Raw genomic sequence first — 24,326 nt, forward strand, 5'->3', positions numbered from 1 at the left:
TGGCAGATTTCACACCTAATTCTCGCCATCGAGACTGAGAGCCTGGGCTGAACGCGTGACCCTCTTCTGTCACCATACTTTTCACTGACTCCAAAAACATTAAGTTCAAGAAAGACAATCTTCCCACCTCAAAACAAAAACGTCAAGACAGAAACTACAGCACTCGGCTGTTCAGAGGCGGGTCTGAACGGCCGGTGGGCTGCGCTCATCAGCGCTCCCCTGGCTCTGGGGTACACAGTTAACCCTCTGCCCTGGCCGCTGCCGCGCCCCCCGCAACCCCGAGCCCCGCCCAGCTCCGCCCTCGCGCCTGCGCACCGGCGCCCGCGGAGGCGGTAGGCGGGGCTGCCTGAGGCCCCGCCCCCCGGCGCAGCTAGTCAGCAACAGGACAGGACTTTTCTCATTAGCTGGCTGCGCGGAGCCCACAGTAGCTCGAGCGGCGGTTGTGCGGCAGGATGAATGCAGGCTCGGACCCCGTGGTCATTGTCTCGGCGGTGCGGACCGCCATAGGTGAGTGGTTGACGGGCTGCGCGCGGGGTTTGAGCTGCAGGCTCTTCCCGGCTCGGTCGCAGGAACCCCCGGAACCTCTTGGACTCTCGGAACCCCGTGCCTCGCGCCTTCCCCGGCTGGCCCGGCTTCCCCGCCCCCTCCTCGCGCTGTGAGGGCCACTTCGCTCCGTGTGCTCCTATTGGCTTCCTGGGTAGGGCCACCGCGCCTCCCGGCTCTCCCATTGGCTGACGGGGAGAGGCTCTCTCGCGCGAGGCCCCTGATTGGCCAGCTCTAGGAGGCGCCACCTCAGTTCTATGGTCTCAGGGGCGGGGCCGCTCGGTGGTTTGAACCCCGGCGCTGGGCCGAGGTCGAGTTGGTCACCGGACGTTTACTGAGAATTGCCCAAATGTCCTTAGTGCTCTGTAGATTTCAAAGAGCCTGGACGCGCGGGAGTGTCGACCCCTTTTGTTGGGGGAAGCGTGGGCCGCGCCCATCCGCTCAGACTAGGGGGAATGAATGGGCAGGTTACCCGCGGGTCCACGTCTTTCCCGCGCGCCGGGGACTACTGCCCCGGGCTCGGCTTCTGCGAGTCACACATTCTCCTCTCCGTGTCCAGACGAGATGCGGTGGGCGCCTGTGCAGGCCTCACCTTGCCCTTGTGGACCTTTAAGTCGAAGCACACCACTTTCTCATGACTGTCTAAGGCCTTAAAATATAGGAGTAACATCCTCAGGTGGCTGCCCTTGGGCCACTCCCTCCTTCTTTCCAGACCCACAGTTCGCCGGCCCGCCGCTACTCTGGGCGCCCTCTCCATCGCCCTCGCCTTTGCTTCTGTTCTAGGCTCCTTCAATGGTGCCCTGTCCACCGTTCCTGTCCATGACCTGGGCTCAACTGTCATCAGAGAAGTCCTGAAGAGGGCTGCTGTGGCTCCCGAAGAGGTGTCAGAGGTCATATTTGGACATGTTTTGGCAGCAGGTAACTATTCAAAGTTCAGATTTATTGGAAGCAGCCCATTAACCCCACCCTGCCCCCGCCCCTATACAGAAACTTGCCTCCATAAATTTATTTAGGAAGTTCCCTCTGGTAGAATACTTACTGTCGCCCCTCTGCCAAGCCCCTCGGTAACTTCTCCCCATCTGAACACTAAGCGTCTTTAATATGCTTTTTCGGAATGAACCCAGATCACCGTCCTCCACTGCCCTTTCATTCTTTAGAAGCAGGGTCGGCTGGAGGCATCGGAGAGTATGCTCCGCTTTCTACATTTCCCTAAAGTGTCACATGTTCAATAAAGAAGTAGTGAGTTCCTCTGTGCCCTGCACCTGCGCTGCATGCCGGGGCTAGGGCTCCACCCACGCAGACCAGTCCTTGCCCCTGAGGGCTCGCTTCTGAGGGGGCCAGGTGGGTTGCACTTCTTATTCCTCCCAGAGAGGGGCGCATCACCCCTGGATGGGCTGTTCCAGGTGAGTCAGCGGAGTGCTCCCCTTCACTTCTCAGTCCCACTGGGTTTATAGACCTGCGACCACTGACAGCTCCTAATTGGTTTTTCATAACTAGTTTCATGTTGGCTCTTAGCATAAATTCTGATTACTCCTGCTGAAATTGGTCATACTCACTTACAGCTGGCTTTTGTCCTTACCTTATCTGAGACCTGGCCCATTTTTCTGTGTATTTACTTTGTAGTTGTGTTGTTCCTCTTCCTAATTCTCCTCTCCCTTCTTGTCCTTGTGGACCTTAAAGTCAAAGCACACCAGTTTCTCATGACTCTCCAAGGCCTTAAAATATAGGAGTAACACCCTCAGGTGGCTCACCCTTGGGCTACTCCCTCTCCTTCCCAGACCCTCGGCTCAGACTTACTCAGTTACCACGGGGTCCTCCACTCCTGGTTTCTCTGTTATCTCTTTCACATCTCACCTCTGTGGTATCTCCACACAATAAAAATAGTAGCTGCGTTTATTGAAGACCTGCTACGTGCTGGGCCTTTAAAGCACTGTACTTAGTGCTTCCCTTTCATTTCCTCATTCAGTCCTCTCGGTAAGTCCGTCGGATCACATCATCTCCACTTTATAGATTAGTAAATGAGACTTTGAGGGGTCGAGCGACTTATCCAGGATCACATCACCCACACTTGTCCTACCTCTTAAGCCCAGGTACCCTCTGTAATCGCGTGACTAATACTGAGCACCTGCTGTGCTCCAGGCACTATTCTGTCAGCTGGGGATAAACAGTGTTCACATCAGATAGAAACCCTCATCCTCTTGGGGCTCATTTTCTTGTTAAATGCTAAAACATTAATTAATTATATTTAGTACTCATTTCTTAAGTCTAAGTACCTGGAGATGGGGATTATGAATAAATACATACAATTTTTATAAAGGGGTTATTTACCTAAATACACATGTAATTCATTGTAGCTTAAAAAGCAGGAGCCTTTAATAAGATTAATCTCTTTCTTAACTAGTGTTCTATGAGTTTAATTCAGAGAATATTTTGATACTTTTTTTTAACAATTTTTCCTGCGTCTATTTTCAATCTCAAATTTTAGGCTTCCAGCCTAATCCTACATAACACTGATGAATATAATCTCTAAATTTTTCTCAGTGACCTATTTGCTAATTTTTTCCAACAAACTCACCAAGGAAAGGTGTTAGTATGGGTATATCTGAAATTTACAATACAGTGACCACTGTGTGAACATTCACCATTTGATAGCAGACAATAGTGGCTGAAGATATTTGAAACTTTCAGCTCCATCCCCTTCTCTGCTACTTTGATTAACTTAAGTATGTGATATATTTTTTCCCATCCCCTGAATGAAGTACCCACAGTTGAATTATAGAAAAGTATTTGTCAATTCCGATTTCGTACATATCTTGTTACATAACCAGTTAACCATGGTGTGATGAATATTAAGCAAGAAAAGAAGTGCTTCCTAGCAGAGGTTTTCTCTTTTAAATAACCCTCTTATCCTCCAGGATATCTTAAGCTGTGATCGTGGAAGCAAATAGCCCTAGTTAGAAGCATGAATAATGCCCAAGTTCTCCCTTATGTTTATAAGGGAATGTGTGCTTATTCAAGCCCTATCGAAGGATCAAGAAGACAGTTCCTTGATAACTTCTTTGTCGAGAAGAAAGCCGATATCCATGAAATATCTATAGAACACCACAAGATAACACATATTCAAGGGCTAGATTGTGACAGGTGCCAAGTGCATACAGGCCTCTCCCTCTGCCGGGAATTTGACTTGGCTGGGCTGGGAAGTGGCAGGAGACCCAGTTGGCAGTATCCTGATTTTGATGCACTTTCACCCAAACATTTCATCTTTCTCTTTGATTGCTGAGAGGCCTCTGTTTTTCTTTTTCTAGGTTGTGGGCAGAATCCTGTTCGACAAGCCAGTGTGGGTGCAGGAATCCCCTACTCTGTTCCAGCATGGAGCTGCCAAATGCTCTGTGGATCAGGCCTAAAAGCAGTGTGCCTTGCAGCCCAGTCAATAGGGATAGGAGACTCCAGCATTGTGGTTGCAGGAGGCATGGAAAGTATGAGCAAGGTAAGGCCTCTGAAGAGATGGCTTTCACTGACCTCCAGCTGATTAACTCATGTTCACGGCAACGCAGAGTAAACAGACGCTTATTAGAGCTGGAACCAAACAGGGAACAAGTAAACAAGGATCCAGCCTTGATCCCTACCTGAGTATTAATTACTCTTCAAATTGGTTGGGAAATCCAAATTAAAGAAAAAACCAGTGTCTTTGGAACAGAATATATTTTTTCTAAAATGTTACTGAAGGATAAAATATTTTCTGAATTAAACCTATAACATTAGGCAGTTGATCCTTGATTTTAAATTTTTTTCTCATTGTGAGGAGAACTCAAAAACAGATGTTGTCACTTAACTCCTTTATAAAAATTGTATGTATTTATTCATAATCCAGGGACCAAATTTTGTTGACCTCGTGTAGTGTAGAATGTGAAGAAGAGGACCACTGAGTGGTGCCCTTCTCTGATAGACTTGCTGGACGAGATTGGCTTCACCAAGATCCATCCCTTAAATTGGCACAGCGTGAAAAGGAAAAAGTAAATTCCCTGCTTCCTGCAGGTAATTCAGGGTCTGACCTGGGGATCTTCTAGGCAGAGGCCTGCTCAGCCCAGCCTCTGCTGAGGCTCAGGAGGAGGTAGGCTGAAGGTAGCAAACACAATCAGAGTGATTCTGGTGGAACCGTACTAGTTTCCGTGTAGTACTTTATGGGGTACTTTTAAACATGCTGTCATAACAGCCCTTAGCAGAGGCTAGATGGTTTTATTCCCAATTTTCAGGTAACGAAACTTAGGCCCAGAGCCAAGATTCAAATACAAACCTTCTGACTCTAAGACTTCCCATTCTATGATAGCTGCTGTTGAGTTGGTGGGAATTAAGAGGACTCCCTACAAAGAGATCTCTTCCCGCCAGTTAACTGGGCAACCTGATTACTCTCACTATAGGCATTATATTTCGCATCGAAATAAGTAACACATAGTTAGCATCACTTAAGCTCTTAGATGAGCTCTTCATTTAACAGATAACTAGTTGCCTGTTTGGAAAGGATAAATGAGGTTTTTAAGGAAATGGGACACAGAATGCATAAGTTTGTTTGATGGAAAAAGAAAATGGGTAGGGAGGAGAGTAATGGGTTCCCAAGAGCAGGTAGGGTGGAGTAGTCTGTTGATTCCAGGGGTCTTCAGGCCCTGGGTGAGCAGGACGATGGGCTGGAACTAGGGAGATGTGTCACCAGGGAGACTAGGTGAAGACTGAGGAATGACTGGATAGTTTTGAGTGGGATCCTAAGAAGAGGACTAGTTATGACTAAGCCTAATCCATTCGTGTTTCTTGTTTCCAGGCTCCTCATTTGGTTCATTTGAGGACAGGAGTCAAGATTGGGGAAACAGCACTAACTGACAGTATACTCTGTGATGGGCTTACTGATGCATTTCACAACTACCATATGGGCATCACAGGTAAGGCAGACATGGCTGAAAACATACTAGCTGTGAAAAGTTTCAAGACTGTATAAGCACCAGCTTTGCAGATGTGAGGCCCATGTCCTAATCATTTTATATTCCTGGTGACAGGGATAGTTTTCATTTGTTGAACCAAAGTGGGGAAATAGTTCCTCTCTCCTTTGTGACTCCTTGACTGTCAGGGAATTTACAGGTGGGAGGTACCTCAGAGTTCTTCTGGATCAGTCTCTCATTTTACCAAATGAAGAAACAAGGGTTCACAAATAGTAGTTTTGTGGCAAAGGCAATATCAGAGATAAACTAGTACTTCTGGTACCTAACTCTATATTCTTTGTACTACACGGTCAAGTCTTCATCCATCTAGAAGGCTTCTGTGGTCTAGGTTTACTGGCAAAGCAGCTAGAAGATCAAAAGAACTCATATCTTTACTGCATACAAGTATAAAACATAAGAATATTTTAATTTTAGAGGTAAAGAAACAAACCCTGAGAGGTTAAGCACCTTGCTCATATGTGTGGCAATGACTCTGATTCTATGAGAAGTACTCATATGAAAAAGGTAAGGGATTAAAAGGCAAGATTCCAAGCAGAGGGAGCAGTGTGTGCAAATGCACGGAGGGAAGGAAGGACTTGGAGACATAGGGAACAGTGAGAAGTTCAAGGCATCTGCATCACTGTGTGAGTGAGAGCCACAGCAGAGGAGGCTGGGGCTCGTGGGAAGACTGTGCAAGGTGGCGTGTGCCATACCAGGGCCTAACTTGCCAGAGTGTCTAGGCCAGAGTTTCTCAAAGTGTGATACTCCAGCTAACTGCCTCAGCAGAGACGGTCATTAAAAAGTCAGCTCCCAAGCCCTTTCTAAGGTGTTATAGACTGTATTCTGTTCTTCCAAACCTCATATGTTGAAGTTCTAACCCCCAGGACCCCAGAATGTGACTGTATTTGGAGTTAGGGTCTTTCATGGAGTATTAAGTTAAAATGAGGCCTTTAGCATCCAGTCTGACTGGTGTCCTTATAAGAAGAGGAAGAGACACCAGAGATGTGGGCACAGAAGGAAGACCATGTGACGACGCAGTGAGAAGGCGGCCAAGGAGGGAGGCCTCAGGAGAAAGCAGACCTGCCGGCACCTCGATCTTGGACTTCTTTCCTCAATTGTGAGAAAATAAATTTCTGTTGCTTAAAAAAAAGATAATGGCTCAGGCCATGATACAGTTATTATTAAAGACCACACCTTATACTATAAAGAAGTGTAAAACAGGGCAAAACATATCAAACAACTCTTTTCAAATGCCCGCCAGCAATCTTGCGAGACCCAGAATTCCTGAAAGGGAAAGGCCCGCTATCGCTAGGTTTCAACCTGGAGCGCTTTCTAAACTTTCTGTCTGGGGGACCAGCGACCCCAGTGAACTGAGGAGGCAGAGAGCAGTTTGGAGCTACTGAGATGGCTGGAGTTCGTGGGGCAGAATGGAGAGAAGGCAGCTATGAAGAGAAGGAGCTCCAGAAGTCTGCCTAAGGGTCCCCTTAAGCCTTTGGTCAGATGCTTAGCTATGTATGTGCAGGGCAACACTCTACAAGGCCTAGTAGAAACAGCTGCTAGGAAGCTGTGAATTGAATGGGTATTTCATAGATTGCTAAGAGACATAGGGGTTTTAACCAACCTGAGTAGAAACCTGAACCCAATGGACACTCCATTGACATCTCAGAAAGGCCACGGTTTAGGCATAGGGCCGAGGGTAAGGGCTACTCTAGACCCAAACCAGGAAGCTTAAAAACAAACTTCAAAAGGATCAAGATGGTCTGCCAGTGTATTAAATGCCTTTGGGAATAAAAGTATACTCGCTAAAGGTAATAAAATTCAGACATTCAACAATAAATCAGCTATAATGTCCAGCATGCAATAAGAAATTTCTAGACATTCAGAGAAGTAGGATATGTAGCCTGTAGCTGGGAGGGGGCTTTGGAGGTGGACGGCTAATGGACTCTGATCCTTATAGTGATAGATACTGGAATTAGCAGCATTAGGATTTTAAAGGTGCTCTTTTACCCATGTTTAAAGATATAAAGGAAAATATGATCATAATGGATGAACAGCTGGGGGAAATCTTAGCAGTAAATGAGAAAGTACAAACAAGAACCAAATGAAAATTAGAACTTCAAAGTTCACAGTCTGAAATAAAGAATTCACTGGATGGTCTTAGAAGGAAGTTGGAGACAGAAGAATGGGTCAGTGAATTTAAAGATAGAGCGATGTATACAACCTGAAGAACCCAAAGAAAAAAGTCTGAGAAAAAAATGAACAGAGCCTCGATGACCTATGAAACAAAATAAAGTGGACTAACATTCATGAAATAGGAGTCTCAGAGGAGAGAGAATGAGGCAGAAAAAAACATTGAAGAAATAATAGCTGATAAAAGATGACAAATGAACTTAAATATAAAGCAGAAACAGACTCACAGACATAGAATACAAACTTGTGGTTGCCAGAGGGGAGGGAGTGGGAAGGGACGGACTGGGAGTTCAAGATTTGTAGATACTGACAGGCATATATAGAATAGATAAACAAGTTTATACTGTGTAGCACAGGGAAATACATATAAGATCTTGTAGCTCACGGTGAAAAAACAGTATGAAAATGAATATATGTATATTCATGTATGACTGAAAAACTGTGCTGTACACCAGAAATTGACACAACATTTTAAACTGACTATAACTCAATAAAATTTTTAAAAATGGCTGAAAAATGCCCAAATTTGGTGAAAAACAAAGTTCAAACACCAAGAAAGATAAGAAAAAAGTTGTACTGAGGTAAACTGTAGTAAAACCACTGAACATGAAAACTAAAGATTAAAAAAAAAAAAAAAGGAAATCAACCAGAGAAAAACTACATATTTTTGTGCAAGGGAACAACAATATGAATGATAGATAACTCATCAAAAACAATGGAATCCAACATCAAGTAAAAGTGTTCTTCAAGAATTAGTGAAATAAAGACCTTTTTTAAAGATGAAGTAAAACAAATTTGCTGTCAGCACACATACGTAACAAGAAGTACTAAGGGGGGTTCTAAAGACAGGAGGGAATTGACACCAGAGGGAAGCTTGGCTACAGAAAGGAAGCAAGAACACCACTGTAACTGTGCAATAAGTAGGAAAGGGTATCTTTTTTTTCTCTTTATCTTTAAAAAGGATGTGGCTGTTTAAAGCGAAAAGCACAGCACTGTTATAGAGTTTACAACATACATGGTTGTAATAGAACTAAGGAAGAGGGGAAGTAAAACTATACTGTTACAAGGTTATTCAATTTTATGTGAAGAGACCCAGAACAGGTGTACCTCATTTTTCTGTACTTCACAGATGTTGTATTTTTTACAAATTGAAGGCTTGTGGCCACCCTGTGTCAAGCAAGTCTGTCAGCACCATTTTTCCAACAGTATTTGCTCACTTCATGTCACTGTGTCACATTTTGGTAATTTTCACAATATTTAAATTTTTCATTATTATTATAATGTTTGTTATGGTGATCTGAATAGCCAAAACAGTTTTGACAAACCATGAAACAGAAGGATCTTTGATGTTACAGCTTGCTAAAGTGTTTTTTAGTTAAGGTACGTACTTTTTCTTTTCTAGACATAATGCTGTTGCACACTTAACAGACTACACTGCAGTATGAACATAACTTTATATGCTCTGGGAAACCAAAAATCTTGTGTGACTCACTTTATTGTGATATTTGCTTTTATTGTGGTGGTCTAGAAGTGAACCCAGAATATCTCCAAGGTATGCCTGTATCAACTATAAGTAGAATGTAATAAATTAAGGATCTATATTATAATTCCTGGACAGTCACTAAAAAATACGTAAAGAATTATGGCCCCAGTGTAGTCCCATCATAATTGCAGCAGACTTTTTCTTAGAAATTGACAAGTTGATTCTAAAATTTACATGGAAGTGGAAGGCACGTAGAATAGCCAAAACAATTTTGACAAAGCAGAATATAGACGGATTCACACTATCTGATTTTAACACTTACTTTAAAGCTACTGTAAAGCTGCAGTCATCAAGACAGTGTAGTTTTGGCATAAGGGTAGGCAAGTAGACCAGGGGAACAGAATAGGGAGTTCAGAAATAGACTCAAAGGTACCAATGGAATGAAATGGGGAAAGCTTTTTCAATGTATGGTGCTAGAATAACAAATTACTCATATAGAAAAAATGACCCTCAACTCCTACCCCACACTATATACAAATATAATTTGAGATAAATCATGGATCTAAAAATAAAAGTTAAAGCTATAATGCTTCTAGAAGTCAGCATAAGAGAATAGCTTATTTGAGACAGGGAGGGTAATAGCTCAGTGGTAGAGTGAATGCTTAGCATGCAGAAGGCCCTAGATTCAAACCCCAGTACCTCCATTTAAAAAAAAAGAAAAAGAAAAATTTCATAAATTAGACTACTAAAAATTAAAACTTCTGCTCATCATCAGAGGTCTGTTAAGAAAGTGAATAAGCAAGTCACAGATAGGGAGAAAACATTCAGCATACATGTATTTGACAAAGGATTTGCATCTAGAATATACAAAGAACTCCTATAAAAATAATAAAAAGACAAACCCAATTGAAAAATGAGCTAAAAATTTGGGCAGATAGGTATTTTACAAAGGGTGACCCATGAATGACCAATAACCACATAAAAAGTTGCTCAACGTTACTTATGAGGGAATTGCCAATTAAAACCACAATACGGTACCATTATACACCCACTAGAAAGACTGAAATGAAAATATCACCAAATGTTGGCAAGGATGTGGAGGAACTACCACTCTCATACTTTGCAGGAATGAGTATAAAATGGTATGACTATTTTGGAGAAAGATTCGATAGTTTCTTTACCCAAGCTAGATGAAAACATTGATCACTAAAACCTTTGCACAAGTATGTTCCTAGCAACCTTATTCATATTAGCCAATAACTGGAAACAGTCCAGGTGTCCATCCACAGGAGAATGTATAATAGTCGTATATGCATACCATGGAGTACCTACTCAGCAATAAAAAGGAACAAACAGTGATAAACTCAGCTACATGAATACGACAAACCCAATGCTGAGCAGAAGATGCTGAATTGCATTTATAATTTATGGTGATAGAAATCAGAACATTATTTGCTTCAAGGAAGGGGGATGGGTAAGGGATGTCAGAACTTTCTGGGGCGGTGGAAATGTTACATATTTGGGATATACAGTTGTGTGAATTTGTCAAGATCCATGGAAGTATACACTTCAGATTTTTGTATTTCACTCCATTTTACCTAAAAAAAGAAAAAAAGCTGTAAACAAATACTGAACTCTAGTTAATAGGTTTGCTTTTCCAGTGATACAGGTAGCAAATTCTGAAACTACCTTCTGTATATTGTAGGTTTGAGCAAATGAGTGAATATATTGAGGATAATGGGAGCCAAGCGTCTCACCATTGTCAAAGGGAGTTTCAAGTATGGAAAGAAGGAAGAATGCAGTTGCGTTAGATTGCATTCAGATACCCCATGTGTATTTATATTCAACTGTAAATTGTATGTGTACGTAAGTCCTAATGAGCACACACAGAAACAGTGACATGCTAGTAGCAACGAGCAGTGCCAACAACTAGATCTTTGTTTCTAAACACCTTTCTCCACAAAAAAGAACTAGGGATCCTTAGAGAAATGGCTCATTCCAAGGTTAGGACAATAATGCTTAAAAAAAAAAGAAGGAAGTGAAGTGCTTAGAGCAAGCACATGGGGACACGTCAAAAGGATTCCTACCGCCCACATCTGAGCGTTAAAATAAATAATCATAATAGTGGGTTATACATATTAAATGAAATAAAAATCCATGATCCTAGCTGATGTAAGTAATAGTAGATGGAAAGAGAAGGAAGAGTTCTCTACAGTAGAATGTCAATTAGTATGTACAGAAGGAATGTTGGGGCTAGAAAGTAATAAATGAAAAAATAAAAATGTAAATGGACTAAAAAAAGTAATGAATAAGTGCTAGAAGCAGTGGGTGAAATTTGCTAAGGAGGTATTTTTATAATCTCAAAATGATGTCCCATAAATTACCGATTAATTATAAATGGAAAAATAGTAACTTTACAGCGTGGAAATATGGTGGACGCCACTTGAATCAAGTGAGCAAGACCAGCGTCACCTGAGATAAACTAGCACAGGCATCCCGACGAGACTGAACGAGAAGACCAAGCCCCATTCAGGGCTGTCCCACGTCAGCTAATTTCTAGGAAACACCAGTCAAACAAACCTGAATTGAGGACATCTGATAACAGAACTGGCCCCAGCCCTTCAAGAAACGCAAAGATGGTCTAAGGAGCTGTTCCAAGTAAAGAGAAACTAAAGGGATTGACAGTGAAATGCAGTACATGATCCTGGCTTGGATGATACTGGACTGAACAAATAAATCAGCTCTAAAGGACATCATTAGGACAATAGGTGAAACTGAATATAGACCAAGGATTAGACAGTATAGTATTGCTGTTAAATTTCCTGATTTTGGCAGCTGTGGTTATATAAGAAAATGGCCTTTTGGGGGTGGGGGGCAGAAATATACACTGAAATTAAAATTTAGAGATAAAGGGGCATGATGCCTACAACCTTCCATCAAAGGTTCAGAAAGAGAAGAGAAAGCAGATGGGGCCAAAAATAAAAGCAGTTAGTGAAGCTGCATGAAGGAAATTTCTGGAAGTTTCTTATTTTATAGAAAAGAGAGAAGCAAATAAAGAATATGGTTTCCTAAGAATCACTGCAAACCCTGTAGGTTGCTTTGGGTAGTACGGCCACTTTAATGATGTTGATTCTTCCCATCCAAGAGCACACGGTATCTTTCCATTTCTTTGTATCATCCTCTATTTCCTTCATCAGTGTTTTACTTATAAAATTCTTGTTTGTGAAGTGAAAAAAAAGGATCACTGCAACTTTCCCACATTAGGTGGGAGGCAAGATCGCCACCGAGCGCTGTCTCAGCCACCAGCGAGCCTCTAGTGTCTGGTGTCAGTGCTCGTTTACATGTGAGAAACTTGAGCTACCAAAAGCCAGTTACTGAAAAATGTTTGGGTTTTTGCTTCATTTACTTTTTCTTTTACAGCTGAAAATGTAGCCAAAAAATGGCAAGTGAGTAGAGAAGACCAGGACAAGGTCGCAGTTCTGTCCCAGAACAGAACGGAGAATGCACAGAAAGCCGGCCATTTTGACAAAGAGATTGTATCAGTTTTTGTATCTTCTAGAAAAGGTGAGTGTATAAGTCAACAGTTTAAATATCAATGTGGATATTGATAGGTGAGAGTAATATTAATATTCAAAAGAATACGTAGGAATGTTTAAAAATGGTGTTAGCTCACGTTCTTCAGGTTGCAAGCAGTATATTGAGGATACATCTGAACGTGGGGTGGGGAGGACACATGGAGGCAGTGTCGGCATCCACTTTGGCCCCAGAGTATCCACACTGCTGTGCAGATACTGCAGATTTCATGAGAAATTGGCGCTCTGGCTCACAGCGGTTAGGAGGCAGCAGCCGACCTCTCTGCCCCTGTAGGCTGTCTCCTGGGACGCGGACGCCCATTACTTCCTGTTGCTTCTGTGTACATTTCATATTTCTTGGTGGATTTTTTGGGGGGTCAGTTTGCTATTCTCTGATATGGAACACTCCTGTCAAGTTGTTACCGATAACTGACACTGATTACATCCAGCCTTTATGAGATGGGCTTTGATACCCCTGATCCAGTCAGTTGTAACCGGCCAAGACCTATACCCCAAACCTTAGCAACCTGCACAAAGAACTCCCTGAACTGCCTCCCTCAGAAAGGGCTATGGATGTGGAAACAGAAAACACTCAAAATGTCTCATGAAGACAGTGCTAGTGTTTGAACATCCAATAATTCGTATTAGTGTGTACTTTCCTCCTATTGGAATGACCATGTTTTATGATAAACCTTTCTTCCAAGTATGAATCCTTGCACATCCTGAGGAATCCCCCATTCCCAAGACACTGCCTGCCATCTCTGTGCTGGTCTTGGTAATTGTTCTCCTTTTGCAGGTCTTACTGAAGTTAAAACAGATGAGTTTCCTCGCCATGGGAGCAACATAGAAGACATGTCTAAGCTAAAGCCTTACTTTCTTACAGATGGAACAGGAACCGTCACCGCAGCTAATGCTTCAGGTTAGATTTCCTGAAGGGCAATTGGGAGAATACCATCTTCTGCTAGGTCTGCCAAGTTAATACTTTTCATTTGATCAATTATTTATACAAATTATTCTAAAACTTATTTCAGTTGCTTTAGGGAAAAATGTAGTTTTGATCATGTTTCTCCCTACTTCATTATTGACTTAACCTATACATACTGAGAAATGGATTTGGTTACCCTACAGTATCCCAGGACACAAAAAAGCAAATGAGGGAACTCCAGAATTTATGTACTACCTTTGTACTTTTCCAAAATCAGAAACTCCCAATGCCTCTTGTGAGGTTTGGGCTATTTATTCCATTTCTTTTCATTAATCTCCCTCCCCCCACTGCTTTTCTTTCACTCCCTCCCATTGCATTGTTCTGCTGTGTTATGTCCTATTGCCAAACTGACCATTTCTAATTACAACGTGAAGTCTGAATTATGGCAAGTGACTGCCAAGAGGTGTTGAGATTAATTTAACTCGTTTTCAGGTGTTGGAGAAAGCAGATACAAATATATAGCTTAACAAGCAGTACTTTGGAAATCCAAGGCATCCATGTTTTACAGGAATCAATGACGGTGCTGCAGCTGTGGTTCTCATGAAGCAGTCAGAAGCTACTAATCGTGGCCTTAAACCTTTAGCGCAGATAGTTTCCTGGTCACAAGCAGGCGTGGAGCCTTCCATTATGGGAACAGGACCAATTCCAGCAATAAAGCAAGCCGTGAGTGTAGTTCTGAACGTTAGCACCTGCCCTTCACTCTGTTGCTGTAACCCTTCAGGACCAGACCAATAACCTGCAGACCCCTACTAACCTCTGCCCTAAGGTCCTTCCCACTCCAAAGCACCAAAATTGAGCTTGATTGTTGTTTTCCTGTTCATGCCTATCAGGCTCCATTTGTGTTGTTTCAAGTTTTCCCTTTAGCCTTAAATGAGCTTTTTCATTTAGATCCATCTGTAGTCTTCTTTCCCTGCCACGAAGAGCAGCCAACATTTGGATCCTATGCTTCTTAGGGGACTATCATACCACCTCATGTACACATACATGTTACTGGTTCAAATTTTAAGATACTTTATCATTTCCAAGGGATGTTTTAATCCTTAACCGTTAAGAATTAGTGTCACGAAGGCAAAATGTGTTACCACTAGGCTGACATAGGAACAACTCAAAAGTGGCAGTTTGGGTTGAGATCCTTAAGTATACAATATTGTTTTACATCTACAATGAATGGGTCATGAGTTTTTAGAGCTGTTTTGTTAACCTTTCTTTTAGGTTGCAAAAGCAGGTTGGTCACTGGAGGATGTTGATGTATTTGAAATCAATGAAGCCTTTGCAGCCGTGTCTGCTGCAATAACTAAAGAACTTGGATTAAACCCAGAGAAGGTAAACATGAGCCTGTAGTCCGGACGAGAGCTTGCAAATTAACATTCACAATGCAACTTTAAGACTGTAAATAGCAAAGTACAGGTATGTCCCAGGTACTGGCCATACGGTAATGGCTGAAACAAGGCAAGTTCCTATTGGGACTCACTTCCCAACCAAATCTTCTAAACGAAAACAGAATGGATGTCACAGGGGCATAAATCAGTTCCTAAGCAATTGAAATAAAAATTGAATTTGAAAGGGTAGATTACTGGTGTGATGTTACAGGGAAAAATTTAAGTTTAGGATTTTAATTCTGTCTTTTTACCCCTTAGGTCAACACTGAAGGAGGGGCGATAGCCTTGGGCCATCCTCTTGGAGCATCTGGCTGTCGGATCCTTGTCACCCTGTTACACACGATGGAGCGCAAGGGTGGACGCCGTGGTGTCGCTGCCCTGTGCGTCGGGGGTGGGATGGGAATAGCAATGTGTGTTCAGAGAGCATGAAACTGCTTAACAATTAACTATGCTTCAACTAAACCTGAACCTCATTTTTAAGCTAATCAATACTGAATCATGTGAAGTCAGAGGACCAAAGTGAGGATGGGAATGATGTCCCATTTCACAAGAAACCGAACGCTTGACAGCTTGCTGCAATTTAATGTGTAATACTCAAGGTACAAGAAAATTGCATCTAACATTGTTATAAATAAAAGAAATCAGATCAGTCATCAAGGGCTCCAGAGTGCACAGCATCTTCATAACCTCCATGCTTATCATCTTTGCTTTCTGGGTGTAACTTAATAAGATCATCAATTCGAAGAATAGTGATTGCAGCTTCAGTTGCAAATTTCAAACTCTTAACTTTAACTATGGTTGGTTCAAATACTCCTGCTTGTTTGTTGTCTCGGGGTTTACCATTGACCAAATCAAGACCAATCCTGCAATTTCAGGAAAAGAATATTAAAGAGCGCCTTATATAACACACACCCATCCCATCCCTTTAAAAGCTGACTAGGTGGCTCATTAATGCCAGCTATTCCATCCAGATGGTCATTTTGGGAAAGGCTGGGACGTTATGGGAGACCCCTTTAAGTCTAAAGCAGTTGATTATGGATAAAATTCAGCACTGAAAGTTGTAGAAAATTATGGATGGTAATAAAGAAACTGCTTCTAAGCGTAACTTAATATCTTAGGAGGTTGCTTAAAAATAGGTATGTATCACCCAAAACTAATCTCCATTTTGCCTCTGTGGGACCTTCCTACTGTAGGTAAAGAGAAGCGGGGAGAGATTAGGAATCAGATTTGTTAACAAAGACACACCTAACATAATCACTAGTCATCATCTTTCATGAGTTTAAAACAAAACCAAACTACCATTCAAGACATACAGATGACAATGAAAAAGGGAAAGCATCCTTACCATTTTAGATTTTTGCGCTCTGGGTTAACCTGAGCCTCATTATGAAAAGCCCTTAGTTTTGCAACCAGATCTGTGGAGTCCTGGGCAGCATTAACTGCCAGAGTATTAGGAATAACAAGGAGTGATCTTGCAAACTCTGCAATAGCAAGCTGTTCCCGGGAGCCCTAAGAAGACAGACAATGAAGAGTCTTCACAAAAGGAAGAATATTAAAACCCACACCACCAGTTAAGGTCTCAGACGAAGCATATTCATATTAACAAAATGCCGAAGACATCTCCCATGCCCTTCTTCAAAAGAAAACAGGCTTTGAGATGTTCTTACCATGCTGGTCGCGTAGTTTTCGAGGTATATGGAAAGGGCTGCTTCTACAGCACCCCCACCTGGAACCACAGATTTTGACTCCAAAACTCTCTTCACTACACAAAGAGCATCATGTAAAGAGCGCTCCATCTCATCACACATGAAGTCATTTGCCCCACGTAAGATGACTGATGCAGAGGTACGAGCCTTAGTGCTATTAAAAAAAAACAATGAAACTCTTAAATCAACACTTGAACAAGATCACACAGAAATTCACTATAAGCACCTTGGTTAAATCCTGTTTAACGGGATACTTACACATGGAAGCAATGTCCAGACCATGCAAAAAAGATGAAATGGTTAGTCCATCTCAATTTACAATGGTCCAACATTATTTTATCCCATGCGTATAACTGCTCATGTCACTGAGAGACTATAGCAGCAAATAAATGGGAAGGTGATCTATTTTTAATCCTTAATAAAATCTCTAGCTTTATAATTTAGCAAGTAGCTCTTACTTTTTAATCAAGATCAGTTCATCATCACAAATTCTCTCCTGCACCACCTCTTCTGCTTGTCCCAACATTGAAGCTTCAAAAGTTTCTTCACCTTCCAAATTGGCCAGGGTTGACAGAATAGTCGCTATTAAAATAATTACAAAGACCTGTAAACATTTTTCTCCCATGAATACTTTCATATCCTACCTTAGATTCAGAAACATGTATTTACGATAGAAATGATGTATAAACGCAAGTTTAAGGTTTACAGTTAGGCATCAAGCAAGCAACTGTCCTTTTATCCTAGGATGGAACTACATCACTTCTAGGTGAAGAAAGTTAAAGAACTTTCCCAGTTACAGGAGAAATGGCTGTATACATACATCTGTAGCACAAAGCATTAAGGGAGGAAAAAGTAAAAACTGTTATGTTTTTGGAGCTGCTTAGAGTTAACCTCCAATATAAAGAGACATGGTCACGTGAGGTAACATGGGGTACCTGAGAGCTGGCAGGAGACGTACCTCCAGAAGCTTTAGCAATGCGTTTCAGGTCCCTTTTTATAACTCTTCTAACTGCCATAGCACCAGTCTCTACAAAGTACTTTAGACACATATCGTCAATCCCACCAGTCGTTAGAATGACATTGGCACCAGTTGCCAGGATCTTCTGGATTCGCTCCTTGGTGATATCTGATTCTCTATAAAGACAAAGTATTTGAGTAGTAACCCACAGTTACCATCTGTGTTTTTTATATTAAATATAGCTCTAACTTCATTAAGTATTTTTTTACGAGATTGCAGGTTAAATTAACTATTCTTTCCCTTCTGTGACCAGAATTTAGATCAGTCCAATTTACAGAAAAGTTCAAGTAATTAAAAATTACCAGTTAGCTCTCCACCACCCCAATCTTGAGTTCCTAACCAAGAACTGTGGTTAGAAGGAAGCAGCATCCCCGCCGTTGGGGATCTGGCAGGGAGATGGACCGTCAACCAAACTCCAGGGCAGTGTTACTACAGAGGGTAACACAAGAGATTACAAGCACATAAGACACAACTCCAGCCTGGCAGGTGGGATAAGGAAAGCTTGAAGGTCTGGAGGTAGTGGAAGGTGAAACTGCAGGTAGGACCAGAAAATGAAGAACCTTGTAGGGATGTAAGAGTCTGGACTGGGGGGAAGTTTAATATTTTTAAGTAAGAGTAGTAGTACCAATCTGCGTTTTCAAAAGATAGACTGAAGGAAAGGGGGCATCTAATGAAAACAGATGGTCTGATCAGAGAAATCAAAGTTTATGGCCTGGGTAACTTGGGAGGTTCAGCCACTGACTCCTGGAGTAAAATAAATACTAAAGGGGGGGGGGGGCGGGAGGATGCAGATAAGAAAACAGAGTTCAGATTTTAACAAGGTGAACGTGAAGCTGTTCAGGTAAAACTTCCAGAAGGCAGCCAGAAATAGTATGGAAACCACAAACAAGCTATAGGAAAGAGATAGATTTGAAATATGTAGATAATTGAAGCCATTTTACATTTTACTCTGTGACAGATCAGAAGGCAAAGAGTATTAGGTAAAAAGGAATTAAGGATATTTCCTAGTTTTCTGCCTGAGTGGAGGGGTCCCTAACACTACAATGGCAAAGAGCAGATGCGGAGGTATCATCACAAGTTCAGTTTTAGACATACTGACTTGGAGAGGCTTAAGAGGCACTCAATCAAACACACGTGTATGGAGTTCAGAGGAGCGGATTTGGGAGTCTCTGGCAGAGATGTCTGGCCACCCCAGGCACAGGAATACAGACAGGGTAGTATCACAAAACTGCTCTATCCTCCAAAAGTCTTTCAAGAAGTAGTCAAAGGTTTGATAAAGGTCAAGTGAAGACTGAATGTGTGTAGTGAATTTCACAGCAGTGAAATGATGTTAGCAAGCGGTCCTACACTGGAGAACAGACCTGAAAAGGGTACGACAAATAAAGCACCAGGAAAGTTTTTGTGTAAATCAATCTTGCAACACCTGGCTATAGAGGGATGAGGAAGGACAGGGAGTAACTGGAACAGGATGTGTGCATAAGACACTTATTTAAGGATAAGACGGTTACATGTGGATTCGAGAAAGGAATGAAGAATAGAACTAGTAGTTGAAGATGCAGTTGAGAAAAAGTAATGAAGCAAGACTCTAAAGGTAGGCGGCAACAGGATCTGGAACACTCATTCTTAGGACTGACCCTTGATGGGGACAGTTAAGGAAAGAACAGTACACACACAGATTTAGAAGATAGAAGAGCACATCCTCTAGCTTGTCAAGCAATAGATAATGCCGTGTCCACTCCCTAACCTGGCACACAGTCAACACTATCTGCTTGGTTCCTTTTTTGGGGGAAGGAGGTGTTGTACTTAGGTTTATTTATTTTTAGAGAAGGTACTGGCTACTTCTTGAGCTATACCCTCCCCACTATCTGCTTGGTTCTTGTACTGCTTATTTGAGGAAACATATTCTGGTTGTATCTTGAATTCTTAATATGAACACACTATAAGACCAAAATTTCACAAAAAAGTTGATTTTCATGTTATCATCACCTAAATCTCTCTTAAAACATCATCACCACGTTTTCTAATTTTCCTGGAAGTTTAAGCAAAACAGTTTAACTTTGGTTTTCAATGTTAATTTTTAAAGTCCTCCAAAACACCCACAATTTACAAACACTCCTTTCCCAGGTCAAAAATCAATCTCTCAACATACCTCTGTCTAATTTGGTCCAGTTTTTCAGGGTCTGTAATAACCACTTGTACCCCAAGCTTCATTTTTGTTTTCTGCAGGCTGAAGTCAAGGCAAGCAATTTTTGCATTGACTATTCTCTTGGGCATGCCTATAATTGAACACAGCAGTAAGTACCTTCAATGGTAACTATATCAATGCTACATTTTATGAAACACTCCTTTCCTTAGAGTTGCACAGAGATTTTAAATTGTTATATATAAACAAATTTAGATTTTATTACTTTTAACCTTAGGAACAAATGCTTATGGCACTAAACACATGTACTTTCTTATAACTGGCATCTTCCTAAGTTACATGTAAGTTACAAAGAGAAACTGACGATGTACCATTTCCTTTTTCTCTGGGCTTCGCTAAGAACAGTAAGTGCACATCTTAAGATAGTTCTTCTGAAAATGGAGTTACGCAACCCACAAAAAGCTAACTTTAACCTTTAGTGCTTTCATTTCACAACTACATCACAAGCCTTACCCTGGGATCCCACCACACAGTTGAGGGCATAGCCATTGATGAGCATACTCTCCGTCTGACTCCTCCCATGGGCTTTGAGAATATTAATGGAATTGACTGGATAGCGAGGCTGGCCTCTGATATCTGTGTATTTAATAGCAAGTACAGCATCTACCACCACATTAGCGAAGAAATCACCATTTCTAAGCCATCAGTTAAGGAGAACAAGAAACTTGGGATGAACAGTGGGTACACATGAAAACCAGCAGTAATTCAAAGGCACTTCCTTTTAGCTTTCTCATGAAAGAAACAAGCATTAATTATCCCACTGAAATGTCAGAATACTGTTAAACACTATCTGCTACTACTTTTACACACACTTTGTATTACCTTTCCTCCTAGAAAAAAGAAGTTTCAATACAGCATCATCTGGCACAAAAACTAACACAAGATCTTACTTTTAAAAACTTTACTGGACCATCACAAGGATACATTCCAATGATTTTGGAAGACATGGATGTCTTAGCAGCATTAATCAGGCAATCTCTTCCAAGTTCATCTGTGTTAATAATTAGATTTTCACTGATATAACGCACTGCTTCCCTGTTTAAAGTGTGGGGGAGAATACATTTCACTCAAAATTTTGTTTTATCATTGTGTCAAAATGACAGGAGGCTTCAGTTTTCTGTTCAGCCATTTCATATAGGAGGAGGACACAAATAAACCCTCCCTCTTCAGATCATGGCAATTTTAATCTATCCCATTAGCATAGCCACTAAAATCTATTATTAGGAGATAATGCGGTAGTCAAATGGGAAAAAAATACTGAGCCTACTTCTTACTTCAAATGTTACTACTTAAACACAAATACAACTTTTCAAAATAAAATTTAGTCATTAATTGGAACACTTAAAGAACACAGACTATTTATAACTATTACATCAAATAACAAAATTTTCTCTGAATGTAAACAATCTTACTTGCAAGCAAGTCGATAGCCACTAATAACTGATGTGGGATGAATTTTCTGTTTGACTAGTTCATCTGCATTTTTTAGAAGTTCAGCTGCAATAATAACCTGTAGGGAAAACATTCATTGCTCTCATATGAGCCTGCCATTCATCATGTGCAACGCATATGTGAAAACAACACTAACATGCATCAGATATTAGTAACCAGAATGATGATGGCAGAGAAATGTATGACTGCTTATTAGAAACCTGAGAAAAGGCAACTGTACACAGTGATTTATATGCAAATGGCTAAAGCCAGACAGGAGTCAGAAAAATGCTCTGGCAAATAAACTAGTTCTGCAGTACAATAGTACAGGAGACACATCCATTACTTTTCAAGATGGAGTGCTCAACATAAGCTAACAGGAGAGCCTGACCGCTCAGATGACCTGGACTTCAAAAAATTGCGTGTTTGCAGGGAAATTACGCCTTAATCTAGAAACACATTTTCCTCACAAACTATTGCTTGTTTCTTTAGAGCAAATTATTATTTATTCCTCACCAAATAGTAGTGTTTCTACTATATCAGTGTGCTGGGTAATTTTTAAGGAGCTTATGTCATGTTATTGATCACATCTTTATCAACTTTCTCCAACTCTCATTATGAATCCTTAAGATGGTCTGTCAGCATTTAAAATATAAAACCATCTTGTTTTTTAAAAATAAGCTTTTAGAAATTCTTAAGCCTCAGGTAGTGAGGGGAGAAGGAAACTTTCTTTAAAATGAAACCATTAAGAAAACAAAACCTAAAAACCATGCCTCTATGTGATGCATGAATACTGTTAAAGCCAAGGGAAAAACTTGTGGAAACATTTAAAACGACTGTATTAAATTTTTTTTACCTGAATTGTAGAAGTTATAGTGAGTTTTCAAATTTTGTTTCTAAATCTCTACCCCCAAAACAACTTAAATTTTCCCCATCTTAAGTATGTAACTTATTTCTGACTCAAAAGCAAATCACTTACTTGTGAATATGGCTTCACTTTCTTTAAGTTTAATTTTAGGGAAAAAAAAAAGTAACTCTTTAACCACCGGTCTACCTACCACGGAGGTAGTTCCATCTCCCACTTCTTTGTCTTGCAGGTCAGCTAGCTCACAAAGAACTTTTGCTGCAGGATGTTCTACCTCCAGTAACTTCAGGATGGTGGCACCATCATTAGTGATGGTTACATCCTAAGAAATTTCCAAGGAGGGAAAAAAGATATAATCACCCACAGAAACAGAATATCCTTTAAATTAGCACAACCCCACGATACATTCACCTACACTACATCTTCCAATTCCAGCGGTGATAAAATCAGAATTTACAAAGTGAGGTATTTATGAACCTTTTCCCCTTTAAACTAACACATTTAAATGTACTTACACCAATATCATCCACTAGCATTTTATCCAAGCCAACAGGACCAAGAGAACTTTTCACAATATTGGCAATCGAAGCTGCAGCCATGACTATAAAAATGGGGGGGGGGGGTAAAAAAAGGAAAACCTATGATTTCAAGAGAATCAATCATTTCAGCCTAAAAAAAGTAAATAACATCCGAGAGCCTCTGAATTTTTAAGTCTACAGATGCGTCCTAATTTGGAAATCAGTTATTACAAGCGTAATATGGGGGAGGGAGGAAGAAGCTAACCAGAAAATTCCACTTGACACCGAGTGTCAAAACCTACTAGCAGTAATTTGAATTCTGCCACTTCATACAGAAGAGAAAATGGTATCTATCAGCCTTTTCCTTAAGATTCCGCCAAGTTTTTTTTTTAAATCCTATTAAAAGCCACAAGTTTTCAAAAGTGAAATTTAAAAACCCGGCAGGTGATAACCAACGGGGTACAACAGACAAGTCATCTGAATTGTGACCGATGGCCATTCGCTCATCGGTAAACTAGCAATTAAAACTAGTTTTCACTGGTTAACGGCCCTAAAATGAGGCCGAGGATTGAGAGGAATACGTTTCCTGGCAAGAATCGGAACAAAAAAGCGCAGGGCACCCGGACCCCAGGGAACTCAAGGTGTGGCTCGCACGTGTCAGTTCGCGGAGCTAGCGTTCAAGGCCGGGGAGCGCTTTCCCAGCCGCAGGGCCGGGCCTGCCCAGGGGTTTTAACACCCAGTTCCCGTTAAAACCGCGCTGCGCTCTCGGGAATTCCTCGGGGAAAACGGCGCCGCCGCCAGAAGCGGCGAGACCCGCCGGAGTCCAGAGACACCACCCGCCCCTCCCGGGCGGCCCCTGTCGGGAGACAGAAAAGGGAAGGCGTTTAAGGACGGTACCCGCGGCAGAGCGAGGCGGGGAAGGAGGCGCACCGCCGCGGGCCCGGCGCAGGCCTCGCCCGCCCTTACCGTTCTGGGAGCGGATCGCCTCCCCAGTGCTGCGGTCCCCGAACACGGACAAAGGCCCCTCCATCCTCGCGGCAGGGTACTCCTCGAGCTTCACTCACACCGCGCACAATCAGCGTCTGGGTCGGTACGCCGGGCGGCGGCGACGGCGTGGAAAGGAACCCGAGCCACGTCGCAGGGGCTGCTGGGAACACCGCTCCTCAGCTCCCAGCTCCCTAGCCGGGCCGCGCGGCAGGACGGGAAAGAAAGATGGGGCGAGGGGTCGAGAAGCGTGAATGCGCAGGAAGCGAGGCGCCGGAAGGGGGCGGGCTTAGCACTTTTGCCCAATTAGAAAGCGAATGAGAAGGGCGCGAAGGTAGGAGAACGGAAGTCAGGATCTCGGACCGCTGAGGAAGATGGTACTCGGATCAAGCCCGGGTTGCGCGTGCGCGTTTGCACATTCTAGTGCCTTCTAGAAAAGGTGGTTGATAGGGCGGGGCTTGGAGTGTGACGGCAGTAAGGGG

At 42.0% G+C, this 24,326-nt stretch overlaps 2 protein-coding genes and 2 non-coding genes across 6 annotated transcripts; 1 reads left to right on the forward strand and 3 right to left on the reverse strand.

Moving 5' to 3' along the window:
- The first annotated feature begins 350 nt into the window (after window positions 1–350).
- On the forward strand, window positions 351–15,773 carry ACAT2 (acetyl-CoA acetyltransferase 2). Its single transcript, XM_032485282.1, has 9 exons — window positions 351–507; window positions 1,327–1,461; window positions 3,849–4,030; window positions 5,357–5,474; window positions 12,604–12,747; window positions 13,552–13,674; window positions 14,249–14,403; window positions 14,953–15,063; window positions 15,378–15,773. The coding sequence occupies exons 1-9, from the start codon at window positions 453–455 to the stop codon at window positions 15,546–15,548; spliced, it is 1,194 nt and encodes a 397-aa protein (XP_032341173.1). The 5' UTR covers window positions 351–452; the 3' UTR covers window positions 15,549–15,773.
- TCP1 (t-complex 1) lies at window positions 15,685–24,181 on the reverse strand. 3 transcript variants are annotated; one of them, XM_032485280.1, is made up of 12 exons: window positions 23,827–24,181; window positions 22,858–22,943; window positions 22,536–22,664; window positions 21,459–21,556; window positions 20,971–21,081; window positions 20,500–20,681; window positions 19,993–20,119; window positions 17,761–17,959; window positions 17,284–17,429; window positions 16,787–16,979; window positions 16,465–16,628; window positions 15,685–15,982 (listed from the first exon to the last, which is right to left on the reverse strand). In XM_032485280.1, the coding sequence occupies exons 1-12, from the start codon at window positions 23,888–23,890 to the stop codon at window positions 15,766–15,768; spliced, it is 1,716 nt and encodes a 571-aa protein (XP_032341171.1). In that variant the 5' UTR covers window positions 23,891–24,181; the 3' UTR covers window positions 15,685–15,765. The 3 variants fall into 3 exon arrangements, with proteins under 3 accessions (XP_032341171.1, XP_006179063.1, XP_032341172.1); XM_006179001.3 differs by having other exon boundaries at window positions 17,284–17,407; window positions 17,784–17,959; window positions 23,827–24,149; XM_032485281.1 differs by lacking the exons at window positions 21,459–21,556; window positions 22,858–22,943; window positions 23,827–24,181 and having other exon boundaries at window positions 22,536–22,670.
- On the reverse strand, window positions 17,093–17,222 carry LOC116665582. Its single transcript, XR_004322239.1, has one exon. It is a non-coding gene; the product is annotated as a small nucleolar RNA SNORA20 (small nucleolar RNA).
- LOC116665583 lies at window positions 21,158–21,297 on the reverse strand. The gene has a single exon (XR_004322240.1). It is a non-coding gene; the product is annotated as a small nucleolar RNA SNORA29 (small nucleolar RNA).
- Window positions 24,182–24,326: the final 145 nt, after the last annotated feature.

This window comes from Camelus ferus, chromosome 8 (assembly GCF_009834535.1).
Source record: "Camelus ferus isolate YT-003-E chromosome 8, BCGSAC_Cfer_1.0, whole genome shotgun sequence".
Classification (NCBI taxonomy): domain Eukaryota; kingdom Metazoa; phylum Chordata; class Mammalia; order Artiodactyla; family Camelidae; genus Camelus; species Camelus ferus.

Bases quoted from the DNA above. Each gene is read 5' to 3' on its own strand.
- ACAT2 (XM_032485282.1), top strand. From the start codon at position 453: ATGAATGCAGGCTCGGACCCCGTGGTCATTGTCTCGGCGGTGCGGACC. The intron at 508-1,326 runs GTGAGTGGTTGA...CTTCTGTTCTAG, and splicing joins GGCGGTGCGGACCGCCATAG to GCTCCTTCAATGGTGCCCTG. The intron at 1,462-3,848 runs GTAACTATTCAA...TTCTTTTTCTAG, and splicing joins TGGACATGTTTTGGCAGCAG to GTTGTGGGCAGAATCCTGTT.
- TCP1 (XM_032485280.1), bottom strand. From the start codon at position 23,890: ATGGAGGGGCCTTTGTCCGTGTTCGGGGACCGCAGCACTGGGGAGGCG. The intron at 22,944-23,826 runs GTAAGGGCGGGC...CCATTTTTATAG, and splicing joins GGCGATCCGCTCCCAGAACG to TCATGGCTGCAGCTTCGATT. The intron at 22,665-22,857 runs GTAAGTACATTT...GAAATTTCTTAG, and splicing joins TGCTAGTGGATGATATTGGT to GATGTAACCATCACTAATGA.